General features: G+C 38.4%; 3 protein-coding genes and 1 long non-coding RNA gene across 7 annotated transcripts; 2 read left to right on the top strand and 2 right to left on the bottom strand.

Annotated features, from left to right (window-relative positions):
• Positions 1–3,237: 3,237 nt before the first annotated feature.
• ush1ga (Usher syndrome 1Ga (autosomal recessive)) lies at positions 3,238–12,977 on the bottom strand. Of its 4 annotated transcripts, XM_026164849.1 has the most exons (5): positions 9,960–10,323; positions 6,594–7,047; positions 4,585–5,381; positions 3,983–4,034; positions 3,238–3,856 (listed from the first exon to the last, which is right to left on the bottom strand). In XM_026164849.1, the coding sequence occupies exons 1-4, from the start codon at positions 10,121–10,123 to the stop codon at positions 4,031–4,033; spliced, it is 1,419 nt and encodes a 472-aa protein (XP_026020634.1). In that variant the 5' UTR covers positions 10,124–10,323; the 3' UTR covers positions 3,238–3,856; positions 3,983–4,030. The 4 variants fall into 4 exon arrangements, with proteins under 4 accessions (XP_026020634.1, XP_026020636.1, XP_026020632.1 ...); XM_026164851.1 differs by lacking the exon at positions 9,960–10,323 and adding an exon at positions 12,922–12,977 and having other exon boundaries at positions 3,238–4,034; XM_026164847.1 differs by having other exon boundaries at positions 3,238–4,034.
• Positions 12,928–15,757, top strand: LOC113020682 (proton channel OTOP2-like). Its single transcript, XM_026164846.1, has 6 exons — positions 12,928–13,378; positions 13,470–13,606; positions 13,701–13,759; positions 14,299–14,441; positions 14,529–15,370; positions 15,462–15,757. The coding sequence occupies exons 1-6, from the start codon at positions 12,943–12,945 to the stop codon at positions 15,630–15,632; spliced, it is 1,788 nt and encodes a 595-aa protein (XP_026020631.1). The 5' UTR covers positions 12,928–12,942; the 3' UTR covers positions 15,633–15,757.
• LOC113020685 (uncharacterized) lies at positions 13,050–17,647 on the bottom strand. The gene is made up of 4 exons (XR_003272215.1): positions 17,584–17,647; positions 17,363–17,438; positions 13,249–13,310; positions 13,050–13,111 (listed from the first exon to the last, which is right to left on the bottom strand). It is a non-coding gene; the product is annotated as an uncharacterized LOC113020685 (long non-coding RNA).
• Positions 17,612–20,957, top strand: LOC113020684 (Golgi apparatus membrane protein TVP23 homolog B). The gene is made up of 7 exons (XM_026164852.1): positions 17,612–17,695; positions 17,845–17,912; positions 18,005–18,149; positions 18,628–18,717; positions 20,099–20,224; positions 20,316–20,444; positions 20,545–20,957. Exons 1-7 carry the CDS (start codon positions 17,684–17,686, stop codon positions 20,569–20,571), a joined length of 597 nt encoding a protein of 198 aa, XP_026020637.1. The 5' UTR covers positions 17,612–17,683; the 3' UTR covers positions 20,572–20,957.
• The last annotated feature ends 111 nt before the right edge of the window (positions 20,958–21,068 follow it).

Genomic DNA, 21,068 nt, shown 5'->3' with positions numbered 1-21,068 from the left:
TCCAGTATTAGGCGTGGAACCACCTTGAAAACGACTGTTATTACCAGGATTGGTTTATATCTTGACTTTCACCGAGGCTCAAATAACCAAATATGACGTGTGGAACAAAACCCATGTTGTGAGTGAAACTCACCACTTTTGCAAATCATGCTCAGCTTTCCACTGCAGGAGGAAAAAAATAGGGAAAAAAAATCAGGTTGTACAGTTCCTGTGTAATATCTGTTACTATTTGGGTGTAAAAAGATTCGATGATCCATGCAGTTCATGTTCACATTAGGTAGACATACAGCGGTCATTCCTTTTTTCCACTCTGAGTACCCTTGTAAACAAGCCAATTTAATTTAATTTAATTATATTTGAATATGAAAGGACTTTATATTGCAAGGTAAGACCTTTATGGAAATTGTTATTTTCATAAAAAGAAAATAGCAATTTGATTGTGAGTGGCAGTGGGAACAAAAAACAAACCAAAAACCCTTATACAGAAGAATCCTCTGTACAAACCAGGGTCAGGAGGGTCACCTTCTGCTTTGACTGCTTTAGGTGATGGGCTAGTAAAGAGAAAAGATCAAAGAGAGGCAACAAACCATGTAAGAATTATGACTTGCATGCAGGTCTGGAATCAGAGAAACCCGCAGCTTACATAGAGAGAAGAGGGCAAGCAGAAGACACGTGTACACAAACAAAAGAAACATATATCAGGTAACCGATGCATTGTTTATTGTCATTGCTTTTTTTCTCTCTTTGCTTTTGCCTCACCATAGTTAGTTAAGGTAGATTGCTGACCTATGTGCGGTTCTGCAGGTTTTTCCCTCCACACTTCTGTCATTGTTGAAAAATGCCATGATGTGAAATTTCTTTGGTTTATCAAAAAAAACCAACATCAAAAGAAACATTGTACTTCTTCTGTATAAATATCCCAAAAGTTGAAATTCCTGTTCTTTGTATACTGTCAACACATTCGTTTCCAAAATAAAGTCTTTGTCTTAAAATGCCACACTATTACAATAGGCTGTGATGCCAAAAAGGTTTCACACCCACTTGACTATATGTAATTCCTCTACTTATAATACAATAACCTGAATGTTTCATATGTTTTCTACCTGTGGGAAGTCAATATCAGACTTTCTCCTGGACACTTTGTTTATTTCAGTCAATGTTCTCATCACCTATGCTCTCTTTTGCCCCAGGTGTGCTTGAATGCCTTCAGTCTGTATATGGGCCTGTTTTTTGTTCTCCTTAAGGCACTTCCACTGTCCCTTTTCTGGCCTTCTCCACAGCTCTCTGCAGCCTAGGAAACTACTGTTCAATGATAACACAAACCTGAAGGAAACTGGACAAAATCATAATGCAACTAGATGAATGAATAAATCATGCAGTCAATGCTCTGCGGTGTTTCAACTGCCTTATCAACTCCTGAGGCACTCTCACTAATCTCCCTCAGTTCCTTTGGTGCTCAGTCTACAAACAAAAAGCACAAAAAATAACACATGCTACATCTACTGACTAAGTGAGCCCCAGATTGTAAGTAAAAGATTGCAAAACCATTGTATTCCAAATGATTTTTACTCCTTTTTTAGAAAATTTTAGGAACATTTTACCCTGTAAATAAATTATATTGTGTTGTATCTTTGAGACCTCAATTTGTGCTTCTCTCTCTCTCACAGTCCAGACAATTGAATCAGTCCTCCATCAGGAAGAAATAGTTGAGAGGAAGCTTATGAACCTCAAAATGAGATGTCATGGAGTGGATCCACTAAGTGATGGTTTTGAAATTTGGCTTTTTCCTGCTCTGAGATGGCTCTCACAGTAGGGAATAGGGCAAGTCAGGCAGAATTTTAGGGCTTTACTCGGGCTGTCAATGCAGGAATCACATACCATGTCTTGTAGCAGAAGCATGCTGGACATCTCAACTGTGCAATCTTCCAGTTTGTTTTTGATGTTAACATTGTGTTTATTGCCCTTCAAACTCTCCACTGTATTACCGCTAAGAGTTGCCATGTGTTGTTCTTCGAAACTTGACCCATCTGATCTTTGAGACTGCTTTTGAGCCTAGGGACTGAACATCCTCCCTAGTTCTCAATTACAGACTCCAAAACTGACAATTTAATTAAATTTCAGTAAAACTAATATTATCATACAACAATATCATTTACAGATGACATTTGAGCCATTTTTAAAATTAGTTTTATCCACTGAGACAACTTCCTCATTTCCTGTCATGTAGCACAGACGGAACAATGATATTCGGGATCAGCAATCGTGTACTATCACTATGGTGATACAACAATGGCGTTTTCACACCTATACTTCGTTAACTCTGGTCAGAATCAGTTCATGTGTTTGTAAACTTGTAGCTTTTTCCTGTTGTTTGGTTTATTTTTTCACACAGAGAAAAATCTAAGTGAACTCCAAGCAAATCAAATTGTGTCAGTTTGTTCAGTTTACCCATTGTCCAGATGCAACAAAAGTAGATACAAGAACAATTTGCTATGTTCTGGACTAATGGAGAACATGGAGAATTTATGTTCTTCTCATGGCTAGTTGCTAGCCCATACAGATCTTAGCACTTCTATAGTACTTTGCCGCACTGACAATACAAAGTATATGTGGCTATTGGATGATTTTTAGCTCAAATTTGTAATGTACACTGGGTAACTGGTTCATATTGAGGTCGAATAACATTCATACCATAAATGAACCGCTCTGGAGTCTGTTTGGAACGATACAGAAACCACCTTCTTCAAAGCGGCCTTGATGCGGTCAGTGTCAGTCTCTGTTTTGGTCTGCAAATGAGTGTGATTACTGTGTTCACACCTGCACATATGAACAGCACCAAATGGAAAAATGAACCAGAATTCAATTTACATGGATTAAGCACTGCCGCTGTGAAAACACCTTATGTGTGTCTTTCAAATACAGACACACACAATTATCTTAGAAGAAGCTTCAAATGCAAACTGTAAACAGGAGATGACTAAAGCAGGATGTTTAGTGATCAGTCAAAGCTATCTCACTAATGAATGGGCATTCCCAGAAAAATGATATCACACATGAACTCAATCTCACTCATTAGAGCTAATGCTCTGCATTATGTAACTGAGGTTTTTTCTGCAATCAGTGTCACTCTGAGTTCAGATGAAATGTTATATAGCAAGAAGAAGTAGTGCATGCACACACCCTTTAAACAAATTACATCATTAAAAACATTTTTAATAAGAGTAAATTCAACCTACATTTGTTTACAAAAGTTCAGATAGTAAACATTAAAGTGCTACTGAGCAAAGGTACATTAATATAAAGCACTCAGAGTAAACAAAAACAACAAAAACGCAATTTCATGATCCCACTTTAGTCTAATTCTACAGAGACATGTTACAGTGTAGTATGCACTTATTAAAAAAATACTGTGGTATTAGATTTTACATCACAAGTGTAATAACAACAAAGGATTGGCCTTCACTACCAGTGGGCTACTCTAGACCTGACGTGGCTGTCTGTATGTAAACATATACAGAGACAAAATATACAAATACAAGTAAATGTTACTTCAGTTACAAATAGTTATTAAAAATTCTGTTACAGCTGAAATCACACTAGTGTATTTCTAACAACATACACTTTTCAGCAAATGCACAGGCACAAGCAATGCAGGCACATGAGGTCCAGGTTCACCCCGAGGGGGTTAAAAGGTTCAGGGGACACAGACCCCACAATCATCTCTCTGTTAACTGTGCCAAACGGCATACAATGTGCACAGTGCTACACTCAGATAAGGGTCTTTCAGTTTGTGAAACCATGCAGCACGGGGAACTCCAATAAACCAAACAGAGATATTTTCAGTGATCATCCTGAGCTAAAAAGACAGTAAAGGAATCCTGTTAAGGATTTATCTCATGCTTGATATATTCATCATGACAGTGTCCTTTTGGGTTTAACATCCAGCCCATATGTGACATTTACTTTGCAATGCTCCACTAACCTTTAAGGCCGGATGAGCACACAGCAGGATGGGTGACCACATCTTTCGTTATCTGTAGAACAGAAAGAAAAATAATGAATGTTTGTAAAATGAAAGATTCTTTCAAGAGCTATAACAATAAGACAACAAAAAAAGTCCAGAAACACAGTTTTGTCTTTGTGTTTTGGCATGTGACCTAATACCGTAAAAGATTGATTTTGATTATTTCAGCTATACTTTTTTTTATATCCAGCTCTTCAGTTTTAGTGATGATAGCAAAATGCAGACCAGACAAGCATTTTTTCAGGATGGGATGTTTTTGACTTGCAGTCATCTGACCTTAGTCACAACTAGGTATGTGCTTCACTAATAAAGACCAAACATTAGGGAGGAAAAGAAATATCTAAGATTCATCAAGACTAATGCAGTAGCTGATCTATTAAAGTACTAGAACAATAGCAATAGCTACAAATAGAGTTAAAAATTAGCAATAGCTCTACACTATATGTGCAGCACATCAGTTTCATGCTCCATAGTGTTTCATATCTGAACTATGTTAAACTGCATTGTCCCTTTTAAAAAAAAATAAACTAAAATTGAAACAAAAAAATCTCAACACTCACAATTCTGTGTCCTCGATGTAGTCAGGCTCAACTAAAGTCTCTCGTCGTCTCTTACAGGCATCTAAGATCTTTTTCCTTGGTCCTAAGGGTATATGGATGCTCTTAAGGTCATGATCGGAGCACAGTAACAGCGCTGCAAGGTCAATCTTCTCCCTTTTGAAGATGGAGAAAAAGTCGTTCATGCTCTGGGTGGCGAGGAAGACCTCCAAAGGGCTTGTATCAGGCTCATCATCATCATCCAGCCCTAGTTCAACTTCTTCCCAAGGCAGTTCTTCAACATTTCTCTCCTGTAGGCTGCGTGCACTGCCAATGCTGTCTTCATCTAGACTTGGGTATTGCTGCAATCGACTGCGTAAACGCACATTATTGCCTGAACGGGCCACACTGGCTGCATCGTGACTTCTAAGGTCAAACATTCCTCCGCTCACATAGTTCCTCCTAAACACCATGGTGCCAAGACCGGGTCGGTTGAACAGGGAATCGTGTCCAGAATCAGTGCTGATCTCAGAATAGTCCACATCTGGTCCATGGAGGTCTGGCTCACTCATGGCACGTGAAATGGCATCGTCATTGTCTCTGGGAAACATGTCGCGAACATTGCGCCGGGCACGATCCTTTGGGTTGACATAAGTCCCTTGTTTGACAAACATGACATCATTACCCAATTGAAGTCCAGAGAGGGAGCGCACACTTTTCCTACCATCTTCGTAGATTTTAAAGGTGCCATCTCCTTGTTTTTTCTTCTCCAGCTTCTTCTGGATCTTTGTCTTCCCTCGGCTTGTGGCATGGAGAGTTGCCTAATAGGATAGTAAGCATGCAGCAATGAGGCGCACATCAGAAATGAAAGACTTCCATCTTAAAAGCTTTTTCAAATTTGAGACAAATATTCTTAAATTTTGTGTCTATCTTACATTAGTAGTAACACATTTTAATAGATTTATTTATGGTAGATATTTTTCACACTGTTGCCATCCTTTCTTGGTATATGTGTTTTGAATTATTGGATGTGCTTCCATGCAAATTGAAATACACTGTCATTGTATTTACTACTGATAGCTTTCCCCAAAGCAATACATTAATTTTACTTATATGTCTTGACATCTTTGAATGGATTATCATGAACTTTTGCACAGTTTCACCAATCCATCCATAAGTAATCCATCTAGATCAGGGGTGGGCAATTCCAGGCCTCGAGGGCCGGTGTCCTGCAGGTTTTAGATCTCTACTTGGGTCAAAACACCTGAATCACATGATTAGTTCGTTACCAGGCCTCTGGAGAACTGCAGGAGATGTTGAGGAGCTAATTTAGCCATTTAAATCAGCTGTGTTGGTTCAAGGACACATCTAAAACCTGCAGGGACATCGACCCTAGAAGCCTGGAGTTGCCCACCCCTGATCTACTGTTAAGACTTAAAGTTAGGGATGTGGCAGCTTAACAGACAGGTGGGTTAGCTAGCTGTCTGGTTTTCTTCACCTGTGTTGTTGCTGCTTTTTGAAGGTTTTTCATGAAAAAATCTGAAGACAACATTTTGGCGGTATAGACGAACCAAGAAGTTTGTCTTTTTTTTTTTTCAAGGTACTCTAGAATTTTATCAGTTTGTCACCAATTAGTAGGTACCTGTCCAGTTTAAAGTGGCAGCTAACCAAGCTTGCTACATATTTTTTAGCACACTATCCTGTTCATATACAATCATTTCTGGCTACAAAGCACCAACGTGGCAGGAGTCAAAATGCTCACGATGAGGAATCAAAAAGCAGAAGACTTCATGGTGGTTACATCCAACTTTTACATACAGTTTATAGTCTTTCACGTGTAACATATTTTGTCTGTGGCTAAACAGGTATAGCAGCAGTTCAAGCCAGTGGCAAGGAAAGGCCTGGAAAAGCATGAAAAAATATAGAGTTGAGAACTCTATATCCTTACTCTTTTCAGGCTTTGCAATTAAGAGAAGAAGCTCTTTCTAGGTGGCAACAATCCAAAACAAAAAAACTAATTACAAACAACAAACCTGGGAATATGGCACACTGACAGTGGCTGTGTTTAAGTTGAGCAGCTTGTGGCTAAGAGAGCTGCTCGTGTAGCTGGAGAAACTCATGACATCTGATGCAGACGTCTCAGAAACTTCCTTGTAAAACTTTCTCTCCATACGTTTGTGGTGCTTCTTCTGCATCTTCATGCATTCTTTGATTCGCTGTTCAGCATCACGAAATGCCCGATCCTTCAGCTTGCTGACCAGCTTGGGATTAAGGCTTGTCTGCTTGGCAGCGATGGAATCCAGGTAGCGGACACAATCCATGTGATTCTTCGTGGCAGCCATGTCCAAAGGTGTGTGGTAGTCATTATCCAAGCACCATATGTTGGCACCAAAAGATACCAGGAAGAAAAGGCAGTTGAGGTGACCATTGGCAGCTGCCAGGTGGAGCGGCGTGTTCCCCCATATGTCACACTTGTCTGGGTTTCCCCTGAAGGTCACAAGAAAAGTGTAGACACATTTAGAAAGTAATTTATTGACTATTTGGACATTCTTATTCAAAATATGTCAATGTCAATTCAGTGTCATTTTTATTTTAATACATTTAAAAGCAGCAAAGTTGACCAAAGTGCTTCACAAGTTAATGAAAAAGAGAAAAAAAAGACATGAGATGAAGTAAAACATAATATATTTAATTCATTTAATATAAAAAAAAAATGAGGTAGAGGATTCTTTCTTTCTGACTAGTGTTCAGATATCTCACTTGTGAGTAATCATGTGATTTTTGACCGTGATTTCACCACTGAACTGCCAATTACGGGATGTTAAATGGACCTCTTTTAATCATTTAAACCTTAAGAACTACATTAAGTTTCAGCAAATAACTGTTGATCTTCTGTAGTTTTGATCAATTGAAAAATGGATCAATTCTTTTTTCCACAGTGGAAGCACCATAATTAAATGAATCCTTTAAAAGAAACAATTGCCCTTCACTGACATTCCACGACCTTAGGGTTACCTCTATCTGTGTTGTAATGTTGCTGTCAGTCTGTAATATGACCACAAGCTTGCTGGTGCCACAGCTACACTACCTGTATCTTATTACAGGAAACTGTAAAAAGAATGAGCGCGTGAATGGCAATGTCACACTAAAGTCCACAGAACAAAACACATTGTTACAGCTGAGTTAGATTACTTTGAGGGCAAATTTTCTTTTTTTTTTTGCCCCTGCACATTTCCTACCCCACCACAGGTCGATTACGCACATTAGAGCTCATTATCATCATTTTTTACAAACTAGCATCCCATGAAGAAACTTTCTGGTAACTGGTCAAAAACAGCATGTATTCATAATGCACAACTTATGTGTGCCCAGTACACCTAAACCGAGGTAAATTTATTTTAGGCTATTATTTCTGTGGATTTTTTAAAAAGTATACAGTCATTTGCTGGCATCACTCTTCCTGTATTTACGTTGTTATTGAACTGTCTTGTATCTTATCCATTTCCTCCAATACAGCCACATACAGAGTGCTGATACCAAGGACATGAAACTACTGTTGAAGTGAAGCTGTATTATTGATGGCTGCTGTTGCACAGTTTTCATTGGGAATGTATGTACAAAGTCCGCCATAGCTTAATTTAGCAAATCACACCACCTTTATGGACAGTAATAGATTTAAATATGCAGCTTTAAAAACAAGCATTATTTGAGTTCATGTGAAGAGTGACTTTTGTCAGTTTGCATGAGTGAGTGTAAACACCAACCACCCAGAAAGTAACAATAAAACAGAGATTAAACAAAGGCATCATTATTGCCCTTTTGTGCTGTAAAACACTGAAACGACATTATCTTTTCAACTCGGGTGAAAAGATAAATTGAAATTAGATATTCAGGTTGCACGTTGAGACAAAATACTTAGAACCTTCTACAATCTCTATACTCTATATACCATACAGTAGCTGCAGTAAGGGGCCATCTAACTTCATAGGTTTATGTATGTAATTTATACCTGTCCTTGTAAAGTCGATGATTACAGTAGAGCGCACATTTTCCTCATCTGCTCTTTATGACATTATGGGCTGTTTGCTTCTTTACTCCCTGTGACAGTTTGATGTCACTGCATCTGTAATATACTTGCCAAATACGGCAGAGGAGGCATCTTTCCCATGAAGCATGTCAGGCAGCATTAAACTTATCTTATATAATGGGGTCTCTTGGGGTTGAATTATTGGAGGATTTGATGTTTAATTTTAGCATCACATGTCAATCAGTAGTTTATATGTGCGCTTATTAGCAGAGGTGCTTAGCCGCTATCACCAGATGATATGTCTGGTCCGCTGTTGAGAACGTTTCAGAAACACTTTAAATTCATAATGGCCCCATTTGGGAGGATTTGGGGGGGGGGGGGGATGCAAAACAGGTCAAGTAGATGTAATGATAAATGGGCTGTTCCATGTGAACACCAATCACATTTGTAGATTTTGCTCAATACGGACACCGGCAAAGATGCAACAACTCCCTAATATGATCTAATTTGCTATTAATTCGATAATTCTTTTTCTACCACTGGAATTACATTTTCAAAATATTACGGAGGGAATAGAGCAAACTGTCCAAGACAAACTCTGTTTTAAGGAACTTGCATCATCTTATCATCATGGAATCATGCGCGTCTGTTATAGGACAAAATAGATTTTCTTTCTACATGTAATTCTCTGATTCTGCACTAGCATGAAATAACATCTCCACATCATGAGATGACTTTGAGCAGTGTCATGAGCTGAGCTTTTAAAATTTATGGTAGAGTGCTTCATTTGAACATGACACATAACACACGCTGTTATTTGAAATTCAAAGCTGTGTGTGACCTGAAAATAGATGGATAATAAGGGTTAAAGTGGCATCACAATGTTGGATGTTGAACCTCAGCCAAAATTCCACAGAAACAACGCCACTGTCTAAATTATCTGTTTAAAGAGGTTTTGTTCTTATCAAACAAAGATTTAAAGTCTAAATTAGAATATTAAGATCCCCCCCATCTGAAGACATAAGGTTCATTCAGATTTTGTGGATTTCTGATATTTCTCTGCTACTACGCTATAAATATATTCATATTAAAAGGCAGCCTCTATATTTTTAAGACCTGGCCTAACAGCATATCTACGTGGCTATTTTCTGTTGGTGAGACTGAAATTAGGTTACAGTAAAGAAAAACATTGTTTTAGTGTTATTTCAGTGCCTGTTAAAAGTCTTGTAATAAGTGTAAACATTTTATGGTTGTGCTACAAAAACGCCCGTAGTTTAAGCAGCCATGTCAATTTCTGCAGAAACATACGGGCTTATGCGTCATGTTTATGGCCCTTTATCATTTTGCGCACAGTCTCATAAATCATACTCACCCCCTCGACACAATCAGTCGCAGAGCTTCCAGGTTGCCGTGATAAGCTGCCCATAACGTCGGTGTCATGCCATCCTCATCCGGCGCGTTGAGATCCTTCCGAGTTGCCTCTTTAAGTAGGTCCAGGTAGCCATCCCGGGCCGCCTTATGGTATCTGTCATTCATGGTGCACAATTAAGTCACCCAGCTCGACCCCATTCCGACGCGTCAATATTGCTACCATCGTCTTCTTCGTGTGGGTACACAATGGTAGCTGAGCGGCTAAGGGGGCAGTTTACCCCCCTTTTCACTCAGAACCATTTGGTCAGATCAGACACAGACCGCAGTGAAGAACGCGTCGGTGGTATCCAAGGACGCGCTGCAGTACAGTGCTTCCGGTGGCCGAAAGGTCCCAATTCGCCCAAACATATATCCAGCTGATATATTATTTATTTTTAAAGTGACATTCAACATGTCAGGGAACAAGACATGAAACACGCTTTACTCTACTAAAAAAAAAATAGCTGCCCTGGTTCTTTAATGTATTGTGATATTTGAAAATGCTATTAATATTTCTTTAAGTTTTCTTTATTATTATTTTTTTATTTTTCAAATTGAGTAATAAATCTTATTACATCTACTAGCTTTAAAAAAAAAATAATTACACTAAACTACATTAAAGTTGGAAACAAATAAATTATTGACCTCATAGCAGTTGGAACACAGGGGACAAAGATTTAGTTGATTTGTTAATACTGTTTAACCTTTTGAATAAAGTATTATTCATGCTTTAAACCTTATGCTTCGAAGAAAAAAAAAGCAAGGCACACAAAGAATTATTTCATTAGGACAAAGGAGTGTTTCAAGAAAGAAGCACCTCAAATCTCAGCCCCACCCGGATGAAAAGAGCAATGCTGCCTCATACGTTTGTAAGTTCTCAGTCACGCTACTCAGTTGAAACTTCGTTGAGGACACAGATCTCGATCATGTGCAACATCTGCCACAATTTATACGATAAAATAGATGGTAGATCACTTTATATCATGGGTAAAATTTGTGGCTGTTCATCACTTTGCACACGCATTCGCATAAATCCTTACCAACCCATTGCCACAATCGCCTGATAACACAACTGATAACACAGACCATAAAATTAGTGTCATGCCATCCGTATCCGGAAGAGATCCTTAAAAGTTGCTTCCTTTAGCAGGTCCAGGAAATCATTCCAGCAGCTTCGTGGTACCCGTCATTCATGGTGCAGAAGTGGCAGTCTGAATGTGTAGAAGCACACAGTGACACAGAGTAGATATCAGTGCTTCTGATGGTCGAGGTGGTCTGAAACTGAGATGACATCTTTGGGGCTCTAAAAAGAAAAAAAAAATCCAACCCGAAACGGAAACATTTCCTGAGGTTTTTATTAATTATTTTACACCACATTGCATCTCGTTAGGAAACAAAGACAAAACGTGCTTCACTCTGCTAAATGTGCCATTTTGGATCTTTAAAATAAATATCAATATAAAAAATATTTTAACATCTCTTCGACTTCTCGTTATTCTTTTCAACTCATTTTTCATGGTGTGTGATAAATCTCAATCCAATGTAATCAACTTCATTCAAGTTGGAAAAAATCAGAGATATGAGAGGCATCATTATGACGTGGACACAGAAGACAAGAAGTGTCACTGTCCTTTTGAATCAACTATTGTTCTCACTTTAAATCTCCAGTTAGAAAAATGCATGGCACACAAAGAATGATTTCATTAGTACAAAGGATTGCTGCAAAAAAGTACCTCAAATCTCAGCCCCACCCCACTGCAAAGCGTAAAACTGCAGCATAAGTATGCACGTTCTCAGTAAGACTACTCAGACTACTTGGAACTTCCATGACAAAATAGAGATGATAAAATAGACAGGTAGATCGCTTATTTAAAAGGATTAAAAATGGAAACAACTTGAAGCACTGAATTAAAAAAAGATATTCACTTAATATAACCTACACCCATTTAGACATCAATGGATTATTGCTGCCTTACAGGCAGTTCAAATAAATTTATAACAATAGGATCACAGAAAAAAAGAGGTAACATAAAACCTCGAAAGCATTAAAGCAAAAATTTGTTTCATACCATTTGTTTTTTTTCTACTCTGTTTGTTGTGGCCATGCTAGTAAAACTTCCATGACACCCATAGCATACCTTGCATAACAATAAAATGTACTGTATAATATCAAAACACAGCTGTTTATGAGAAAATAAACCAGTTCCTTTTTTTTTAGTTTCTTTAGAATTTGTGAGAAAACAAGTCTTATTCTTGGAAACATCCTTTGAACTTTACAGAAACATTAAGTCCAAAACACACTCTGTTTGGAGTACTTTTTGCTCGTAGCAGATTTATTGATATTTATGACTCTTTGTAGATCATACTACAGTGTTTTCTTGGGCATATAAATGTAGTGACTGTCTAGACTGCTCATAGGATCTTGTTGAGACAGGTAGGCTTACAGGTATCCAGTAACTTTTCACTATTTTTAGCTCATGTCCTGATTTTACGAAAATCAGGACAGGAGCTTGATTTTTCTCTCTGATAAGCGCCATTTTTTTAAAATAATATTATACAATTCTTTCACCTGCTCTGTTGTAATTCTTTATTTAGATGGCATGGGATGCTGTTGGTGAATTCAAGAAAAAAAGCACAGCTGATCTAGTTATATTTTAACTGCAGGAGATATTTTTTCTGATTTTGAACACATTACACATTATTGTACACACTATGTGTAGTAGAAGTGTGGAAATAGAATTTTGTTTGTTGATTTAAAAATTTGTTTTGTTTTAGATAAAAAGAAAAAGACCAAATTGTGCTGATTTGGCATTCGGAGAAAAGTTTCTTTTGCGCAGGACCACTCTACTAATAGCAACCAAGACTGGGTGTGGCTGTTAAACCTGTCTTGTCTTATATAGAAACAAATCCAGCAGAGAACTCACCTGTGAGCAGAGAGAGAAGCCATGTCTATCAGCTCTTGCTATGAGTTTAACTGTTTGACCACAGGAAATCAATGTGAACCCTGCAGAATGATGGCCCAGGACAAGGAAACAGAGGAGGTCCACCAGTCAAACAACATAAATTCACCTTGTCAGGAGGGAAGCAAGGATGAACCCGAACTGAAGATCTCTTCTGCAGAAGTTGGGAAGGAAAAAAGCCAAAGTTGGGGATGGATGGGATCTGGGATCATATGTGTAAACATTTTGATCCTGGGCAGTGTCTTGGTCACCGGGAGTACTTATGAAGATATAAATATCAAAGCCCCTCACCTGCAGATTTTCCTCATCATCATCCTCCTGCTTACCTCCATGTGGATGATTTATTACAGCATCTACACAGCCAGGATTAAAAATGCTGTCAATTACAAGGATGTCCACGCTGGGCCAACTTGGCTCAGGGGTGAGTAAATGTTCAGTTCAGTTTAAGTATTATTGGGTAGTTTTACGATTTTTCATCCGTTCTACATCTTCTTTCTTTTTTGCTCCTCCAGGAGGACTTGTGCTGTTTGCAGTCCTCAGCATTATCATGGATATTTTCAAGCTTGCCAGCTATGTTGGATACCTCCACTGTGGTTCTGCAGTTAAAGTTGCATTTCCCGTGGTGCAAATTGTTTTCACATTTGTGCAGGTAGAAATGAATAATAAAATGCTCCTTACTACATTTAATCTGGTCTTGATGGTTGCAAAATAATTATTGTAATAATTGTAAAATCAATTTGTAGACATACTTCTTGTGGGTCCATTCCAAAGACTGCGTGCAGCTACAAAAGAACATTTCTTGGTAGGTAATTAAGATATTTCCTACCCCTTTCTTCATCATTGTACTTCCGGGTGGTATCTATTTCGATACAGGGAAAGTAACCTAGTTACTGTAAAATCTGTTGTCCAAGAAGCTGTGAAAAATATCAGAGTAACTTTATACTGGAAATGCTGCAGCCACTAATTATGCTTTTCACTGTCTATGATTCCCAGACCTTCTGAAGGTCTCTTTTTAAAAGGAGGCTATAACCAGTAGTTACCATCTGTATTAAAAGGTGTAGAAAAAGTTCTTGTGAATTGTTTTAGTTAAAAAATGATTTAAAAAAACCTCAAAGGAAGTTCATTTCCTATAACAGTGAAGTAAGAGAACCAGTTTATATTTAAAATTTAGATTTGAAACTCTTTGCTTTAAAAGGAATTTCCATGCTGATTAATCAGGATTTAGCTTGAAACTATAACAATAACCGGAAACATTACACTCATAGGTATTATCTGATATGTTTTATGTTGGACTATCTAATCCTTGTTTTATTGTACCTTCTTTTTATCCCTCAATATTAGTTGTGGGCTGATGCTCACCCTCTCCACAAATCTGGTTTTGTGGATGACTGCAGTTGCTGAGGAGTCTGTTCACCAAACGTTAGTTCCCACCAATCTGGACAACATCACTAAACTCACTGGGCGAAGTTTGTACATCAGTAGAGGTAATTAAAGCAGTTTTTAAAAAAATGTACTAGATAAAAGAGTCGTTATGAAACCACAACATAATTCTTTGGTTTCATGTTTTACAGCAAGTTATGGAGACCGTGAGTGTAAGTGCAGCCACTCTTCATGTAGCATCTTCAAGGTTGCCTACTACTACTTGTACCCTTTCAATATCGAGTACAGCCTCTTTGCATCTGCTATGGCCTACATCATGTGGAAAAACGTGGGTCGATTAGTAGGTGAACATGGCCACGCCAAAATCAAATTCCGTCTTAACGGCATATATATTGGTCCTACTTTTGGAATCCTGTTAGTGATCGCAGGGCTGGCGACCTTCATTGCATATGAAATGGAAATGAAAAATGAAGATGCAAAAACCAAAGAAGAAGCATTGATGATGCACTTTGTCATGAATATAGTCATAGTGAGCCTCATGTCTATTGTGACTGTGATCGGCATGATGATTTACAGGGTTGATGACCGCGAACACGTGTCAGAAAAAAGTCCCACACGCAACTTGGATGTGGGGTTGCTGGTCGGAGCCTCACTGGGACAGTTCGTCATAAGCTATTTCAGTATCATAGCCATGATTTCAACAGGAGTCAAAGACCCCCTGAATAGGCTTGATCTGTCCTTTGCCATAATTATGGTGATCCAGCTTGGCCTGCAGAACTTTTTCATCATTGAAGGTCTGCATCGGCTGCCTTCTCACAAAGTGAAGGAACCATCTGTGATTGTAAATCCTTATGTGGTGGAACCCGGCAATGACATGAACAACCACGAAGGCTCAAACACGAACACAGAGACAAGCCCTGATATGCCAGAAGATAACCTGCAAGGCGACAAGATACAGTACAAATACAAACCGTTGTGGAAGCGACAAGTGTTGAAGGAGGTCTGCATGTTTTTGCTCATGGGAAACATCATTGTGAGTACCTCGTCTCTCGCTGCCTTAAATATGGTTTTTAAAAACTCACTAAATATTAAGGCTCTCTTATTTTTTTTTTTTTTTTTTACAGTTGTGGATCATGCCTGCATTCGGTGCTCGTCCTCAGTTTGACCACACCACTGAAACTGAATTCTACAAATTCAACGTATGGGCTCCTGTTGTAAACGTGGGACTTCCTTTTGGCATCTTTTACCGAATGCATTCGGTTGCCAACCTTTTTGAGGTGTTTCTGATATCATAAAATGGAAGCGTGCAACTTGTACAGCTGACTGGGTGGACACTTAAACCATTTATAACCTGTGGTTTGTTCCAATGATTTTTCTTTACAAATTTCGGTCAAAACTAACTAATGAATACAGCCACTAAGATGTATCTGATTATTTTTTATATGAAAATGCACATGTATTTATAATGTTTTCAGAACTGTTTTTGTTTCTGATCTTGTATTAACTGATTTACACTTCAGGCATGTAAGCACAAAATAAATGCATGCACAAAAAGAAAAAAAAAAAGAGTTGTTGTTGTTGTTATTATTAATTCAAGTTTACAATATAAAAGTCCATCCATCCATCCATCCATCCATTCGCTTCCGCTTATCCTTTTCAGGGTCGCGGAGCCTATCCCAGCTGTCATAGGGCGAAAGGCGGGGTACACCCTGGACAGGTCGCCAGTCTGTCGCAGGGCCAACACATAGGGACAGACAACCATTCACACTCACATTCACACCTAGTGGCAATTTGGATTATCCAATTAACCTATCCCCACAAGCTGCATGTGCAATATAAAAGTCAAAGTAATTATTATTATTTCAGTTTCTCATTTATAGTGATCCCAGCTGTCATAACTATAACCACAAGCAGCCAATACTGTAGTGGTGTATTATTTTGAAATGACCATTTAAAGCTAGGACTGTTCGATATAACGATATATATCGGATGACGATATAAAAACGTCTATCGTTTCATTTTACGCTATTGTTTGTTTCGTGGTGTCGCAAAATAAACTGTTTATGGCAATATTTTCTCATCGTTTTGATGGTCACTGTAGTGGCTATATTAATTTCTTAAAGTTCTCTCTTTCTCTTATATTTTATATGACCACACTAGGGACGGACAAGCGCCTGTTTTTATGCATTGTGGTTAGCAACAACGACGGTAACGCCATCGCGTGTCCGCTTGTTTAAGTTCCACATAAAACTTTCACAATAAAGCTCAAGATCCTGTTGAGATTTTTCAAAATAAACTGAATCACTTGAAAGAGCAGATTATTTACGGATGAGAAGTAAAAAAGCCGCCAGGTGCTAAAAAATAAACCTTAGACTCAAACGTTAGAACAGGCTTTTCCCCGCGGCACACCGTGTAATAAATACTCACAAAGAAAACGGTGGCCTTTACAACTTATGTCTTAAAATGTATAGTTTCATGCATCTGTTAATAAAACACTCGACTCCAGGTACATGACGCGCAGCTGGAAACACTTCCCGCAAGTCGAGCTGCCCGAGATTCACAGAATTTACAGAAAATGTTATATTTTTGTGATTTATATCGTTATCGGGATGATAGATGTCTTATATCGGGTTATGAGATTTTGGTCATATCGCACAGCCCTATTGAAAACAGTGAAGACCTTACAATAAATACGACTAGTCAGATCTGCTTTGCCCACGTCTTTTCCTGTATAGCTTAAGAAAAAAAAAACGAATGAAAAAAATCATCTCCCAACCACCACACACACAAACGAAAAGAATCGGTCAGAAATGTTCACATTTCTAACTTCACTAGCGATTTAAATGGTGCTATAAATACAGAACTTTTTTATGTCGAATCACTGGCTGCATTAGTTTTGGGGGGTTTACGCCCTTCTGTTTGAAGACTATAGATAGATTATAGATGCCATAATAATTGAAAAAATACATCCCAGCGTTAACTTTGTACTGGCCCAGTGACTGTAAAGAGAGTTGTGACGACTCACCTGCTCTGACACGCGCCGGTGTTGTAGTGTAATGACCAATTAACTTTCGCCTCTCGAGTTCCTTGCCCTTACTGCCCTTTTTAAAAATTACAAAACAAATAAGTTAAAACGCAACAAAGAAAACGCTTTCCCAGAGCCCGTACAGCAGATAGGCTACTTATTAATACAACAAGCTTAAAACATAAACGGATAATCTACGTATTTGGGAGTGTTGTGCTTACCTTTGTGTCTGGCAAATTCAAAGCCACACCTTCGCGGGGTCCTTAGCACACGGGTTTGTTTACTACACGTCACCAGGAAGTAGAGCTTTCTGGTGCCAAAATGCAGAGACAGGTGATCGAGCTTAAATTTGAGTTGTATCAGTATTTAGAAGAGATTATTTTTTGAAATAGGCGTTTTAGACTGTTTAATATTTATCAAATAAGAGTAAAGCGCCGTAGCAGGTACTTTTCTCGGTGTGTTTAACTTTGTTCTGGTTTCAGGACACTCAGGATGCCCCTCTTTTTGGAGAAGAGGATGAGAATAACCAGAGAAAAAGGTCCAAAATGAGGTAAGATGTTGCACTTAATGTGTTTTTTTTTTTTTTTTTTTTAGCCCAAACCTCCTTAACCACGAACTAAATTCTCCATTTGGGGGTTTCAGACATCCTCTGGTGTCTTTTTTCCATCTCTTCTTCCGAACAAGTGCCATCTTGGTTTATCTCTTCTGTGACATTCTCAGCGGTCGCTTTGTTGTCTGCATGGTCACCATCATACTTCTGCTATCATGTGACTTCTGGACTGTCAAGGTGGGTAACGTTTCACCACAGGGCTAAATGCAGTTATATAAGTAGCTGCCACGCATAATTTTTTTTTTTTATAAGGGAATAGATCGTGCCTCAAGAGTTGGCAGTTCATCTTGTAATTGGAAGGTTGCCGGTTCGAGCCCTGGCTCCGACAGTCTCAGTCGTTGTGTCCTTGGGCAAGACACTTCACCCGTTGCCGACTGGTGGTGGTCAGAGTCCGGCAGCCTCGCCTCTGTCAGTGCGCCCCAGGGTGGCTGTGGCTACAATGTAGCTTGCCATCACCAGTGTGTGAATGTGTGGATGACTGGATGTGTAAAGCGCTTTGGGGTCCTTAAGGACTAGTAAAGCGCTATACAAATACAGGCCATTTACCATTTACCACTGCATTGAGATTTTTTGTCTTTTTACTTTATCATTTATTAGAAAAAAATTACTAAATGCATCTGGAAAAGATTATGACAATTTACCTTGTGGGTTTTAGAATGTATCCGGCAGATTGTTGGTGGGTCTTCGATGGTGGAATCAAGTGGATGAAAATGGGAAGAGCCACTGGGTGTTTGAGTCAAAGAAGGCAAGTAGGAACTAATCAGCTTTGAATGGGTCTAAGGAGCTTGGAAAGAAAAGAATCTGATCTTCTCTAAGTTTCTTTAAGATGTTTCACCTCTCATCCGAGAAGCTTCTTCTGTTCTAAGAACAGAAGAGAGAGTCACAAGTTTTTAAGCTTAAAAATGTGTGACTCTCCACCAAAGCCGAAGAAGCTTGTTGAATGGTTTTCAGGGGTTTTATCGATTTTTAGCATTATTTTTGAATCGTTTTTATCATTAACCCGGTTTCCCTGGGTCTTTTCCCATATGTTATGAATAAATCTTTTTTTTCCTTTGGTACCGGTACTGGTTTTATTTTGTTGTATTCATCCATGACACCTTAAAGGCCGGTCCGTGAAAATATTGTTGGACATAAACCGGTCCGTCGCGGAAAAAAAGTTGGGGACCGCTTCCTTAGACTACAATGACCCGGATGACTTAGAACCTTCACAGACATCAGGTATGAAAGGTTTAAACCACCAGCTTATAGATGGAAAAATAGAAAAACAAGGGAAAATGTACATACACAGCCACAATATACAGTCACCTAAAAAAAGAGTTTCCACACTCTTACTGCTTCCATTGGAATTAAAAGAGTAAGAAACATCCAAGTTCTTTAAATCAAATGTACTTGATTAATTGATCAGCAAGTGTAAGAACCTCTAAAAAAGCTGTTGGTAGTTTGCTGACCTGTTGATTTTAATATGTGGCCATGCCAGCAAATTCACTCCAAGGTCAGATCATATAATGCGATCTGACCTATGCAACCTAGTTGCAACATCTTAGACTCTACAGGCCTCAGTTTGCATGTTTAGAGAATTACTGTGTGGCTTATTTGGAAGGTTTTGTGAGAGAAAAAAACTCTTCTCTGGTATCTTAGGCCATCTGAACAAACCACAAGTCTTTAGGAATAATGTTCATTGGACATATTTAAAGAAAACCAAACTCAACATGTCACCACATATACTTCTTACTGACAAGACCTGTGCACCTTGCAGTCAGTGAGTCAACTGTGAACACCTCTGGATGCTAAAGTATTGAAATTGGTCCATATGTCAGGATAATGATCCTAAGCACAACAGCAGATCTACACCACACAAAGAAAAGACTCAGAGCTCGAAAACCTCAATGAATTGAAGCAAATGGTACAAAGAAGAGTCCAACACAACATTGTGAGAAACTCATCCAGAAAACAATCACTTCAAGTTCTTTAACTTACTGCTGCTAAAAGTGGTTCTACAAGCCACTGAATCATGGGGTGGACAGGACAGACTGCACAGATTTATGTGACATCTTCCTTTTTCATTTGACTGATGGTGATATAACATGTGTATATATATCTTTAAATATGTCTACTTTTCTTAACAGACGCACAGCAAAAACACAAAGTCCAGCGCAGAATCCCGGGTATTCTGGCTCGGCCTTCTTGTCTGCCCCATTTTCTGGATCCTGTTTGTGTTCAGCACTGTCTTCTCCTTTAATATTAAATGGCTGGTCAGTTTAGAGTTTCAGCGTGTAAGACACATTCCTGACAACTTAAATAGCTGCTGATTATTGGCTGACATCTACTTCTTGTTTCCTCCAGGTTGTGGTAATATTGGGCTTGGTTTTACAATGGGCAAACCTGTATGGTTATGTCAGGTGCAAGGTGGGTAGAAAGTCTAACCTGAGAAACATGGCAAAGAACTATCTCGGTGTCCAGATTCTTAAACGGGTATGTGAATCATCATACATTAGCCCTTCTTTTCTGTAGTTTGTCTAATGAACTTTTACATTAATATTTTCCTCTTTTTTTTTTCTTTTTTAAAACAAAGGCAACGAAGCAACCAGAAAGTTTTTGAAGTCAGCTGCTGGATGGGCCTGTTTCTTATTTAAAAAAAAAGGTGTTTGGTCTTCTTTCACAGCACATGGGTGATTTCAATTCCAGGAAGAGGATTTGGATAAGGAAATCATTCCTTTTATCTTGAGGGTGTGCCACTTTGTAGCCTTTGACAACTCATGCATTTTTGTAGCCTCATGGAAAAATACATTTTACTGTGCATTATTGGGAAAATGTATGTAATTACCTGCTACCTACCCTTTTTATGGTGTTTGATATTGGGTATTGTAAAGACAAAGTGTTTTGCAGTTTAGCTGTAAATTTATACAAAAGTTGGTCATTTTTGTTAAGGTATGTTTATGGGAAATTATATGTTATGGTAAATAAGAAAATAAAGGTTTACTGTCATTTTTGGGTTGAAATTTGAATCTTACCATTGTGGTAGTCCAAATATATTATTGTCGTCAAAAAGTATTTAAAAGGCTTAGGAAAGATTCAGCATGTCTATACTCTCTTAAA

The sequence above is a fragment of the Astatotilapia calliptera genome, chromosome 4 (genome assembly GCF_900246225.1).
Source record: "Astatotilapia calliptera chromosome 4, fAstCal1.2, whole genome shotgun sequence".
Lineage (NCBI taxonomy): Eukaryota > Metazoa > Chordata > Actinopteri > Cichliformes > Cichlidae > Astatotilapia > Astatotilapia calliptera.
Note: the sequence above shows the minus strand (reverse complement) of the source record. Positions and strands in the feature narration are given on the sequence as shown.

What these genes read in the sequence shown, in the direction of transcription:
- LOC113020684 (XM_026164852.1), top strand. An exon ending in GGGTGTTTGAGTCAAAGAAG is followed by an intron (nt 18,718 to 20,098) that starts GCAAGTAGGAAC and finishes TTTTCTTAACAG; the next exon opens with ACGCACAGCAAAAACACAAA. An exon ending in CCTTTAATATTAAATGGCTG is followed by an intron (nt 20,225 to 20,315) that starts GTCAGTTTAGAG and finishes TGTTTCCTCCAG; the next exon opens with GTTGTGGTAATATTGGGCTT.
- ush1ga (XM_026164847.1), bottom strand. Translation starts at nt 10,123, where the DNA reads ATGAATGACAGATACCATAAGGCGGCCCGGGATGGCTACCTGGACCTA. An exon ending in CGACTGATTGTGTCGAGGGG is followed by an intron (nt 7,048 to 9,959) that starts GTGAGTATGATT and finishes TGTGACCTTCAG; the next exon opens with GGGAAACCCAGACAAGTGTG. An exon ending in TCAGTGTGCCATATTCCCAG is followed by an intron (nt 5,382 to 6,593) that starts GTTTGTTGTTTG and finishes CTATCCTATTAG; the next exon opens with GCAACTCTCCATGCCACAAG.
- LOC113020682 (XM_026164846.1), top strand. Translation starts at nt 12,943, where the DNA reads ATGTCTATCAGCTCTTGCTATGAGTTTAACTGTTTGACCACAGGAAAT. An exon ending in CTACAAAAGAACATTTCTTG is followed by an intron (nt 13,760 to 14,298) that starts GTAGGTAATTAA and finishes CCTCAATATTAG; the next exon opens with TTGTGGGCTGATGCTCACCC. An exon ending in AAGTTTGTACATCAGTAGAG is followed by an intron (nt 14,442 to 14,528) that starts GTAATTAAAGCA and finishes CATGTTTTACAG; the next exon opens with CAAGTTATGGAGACCGTGAG.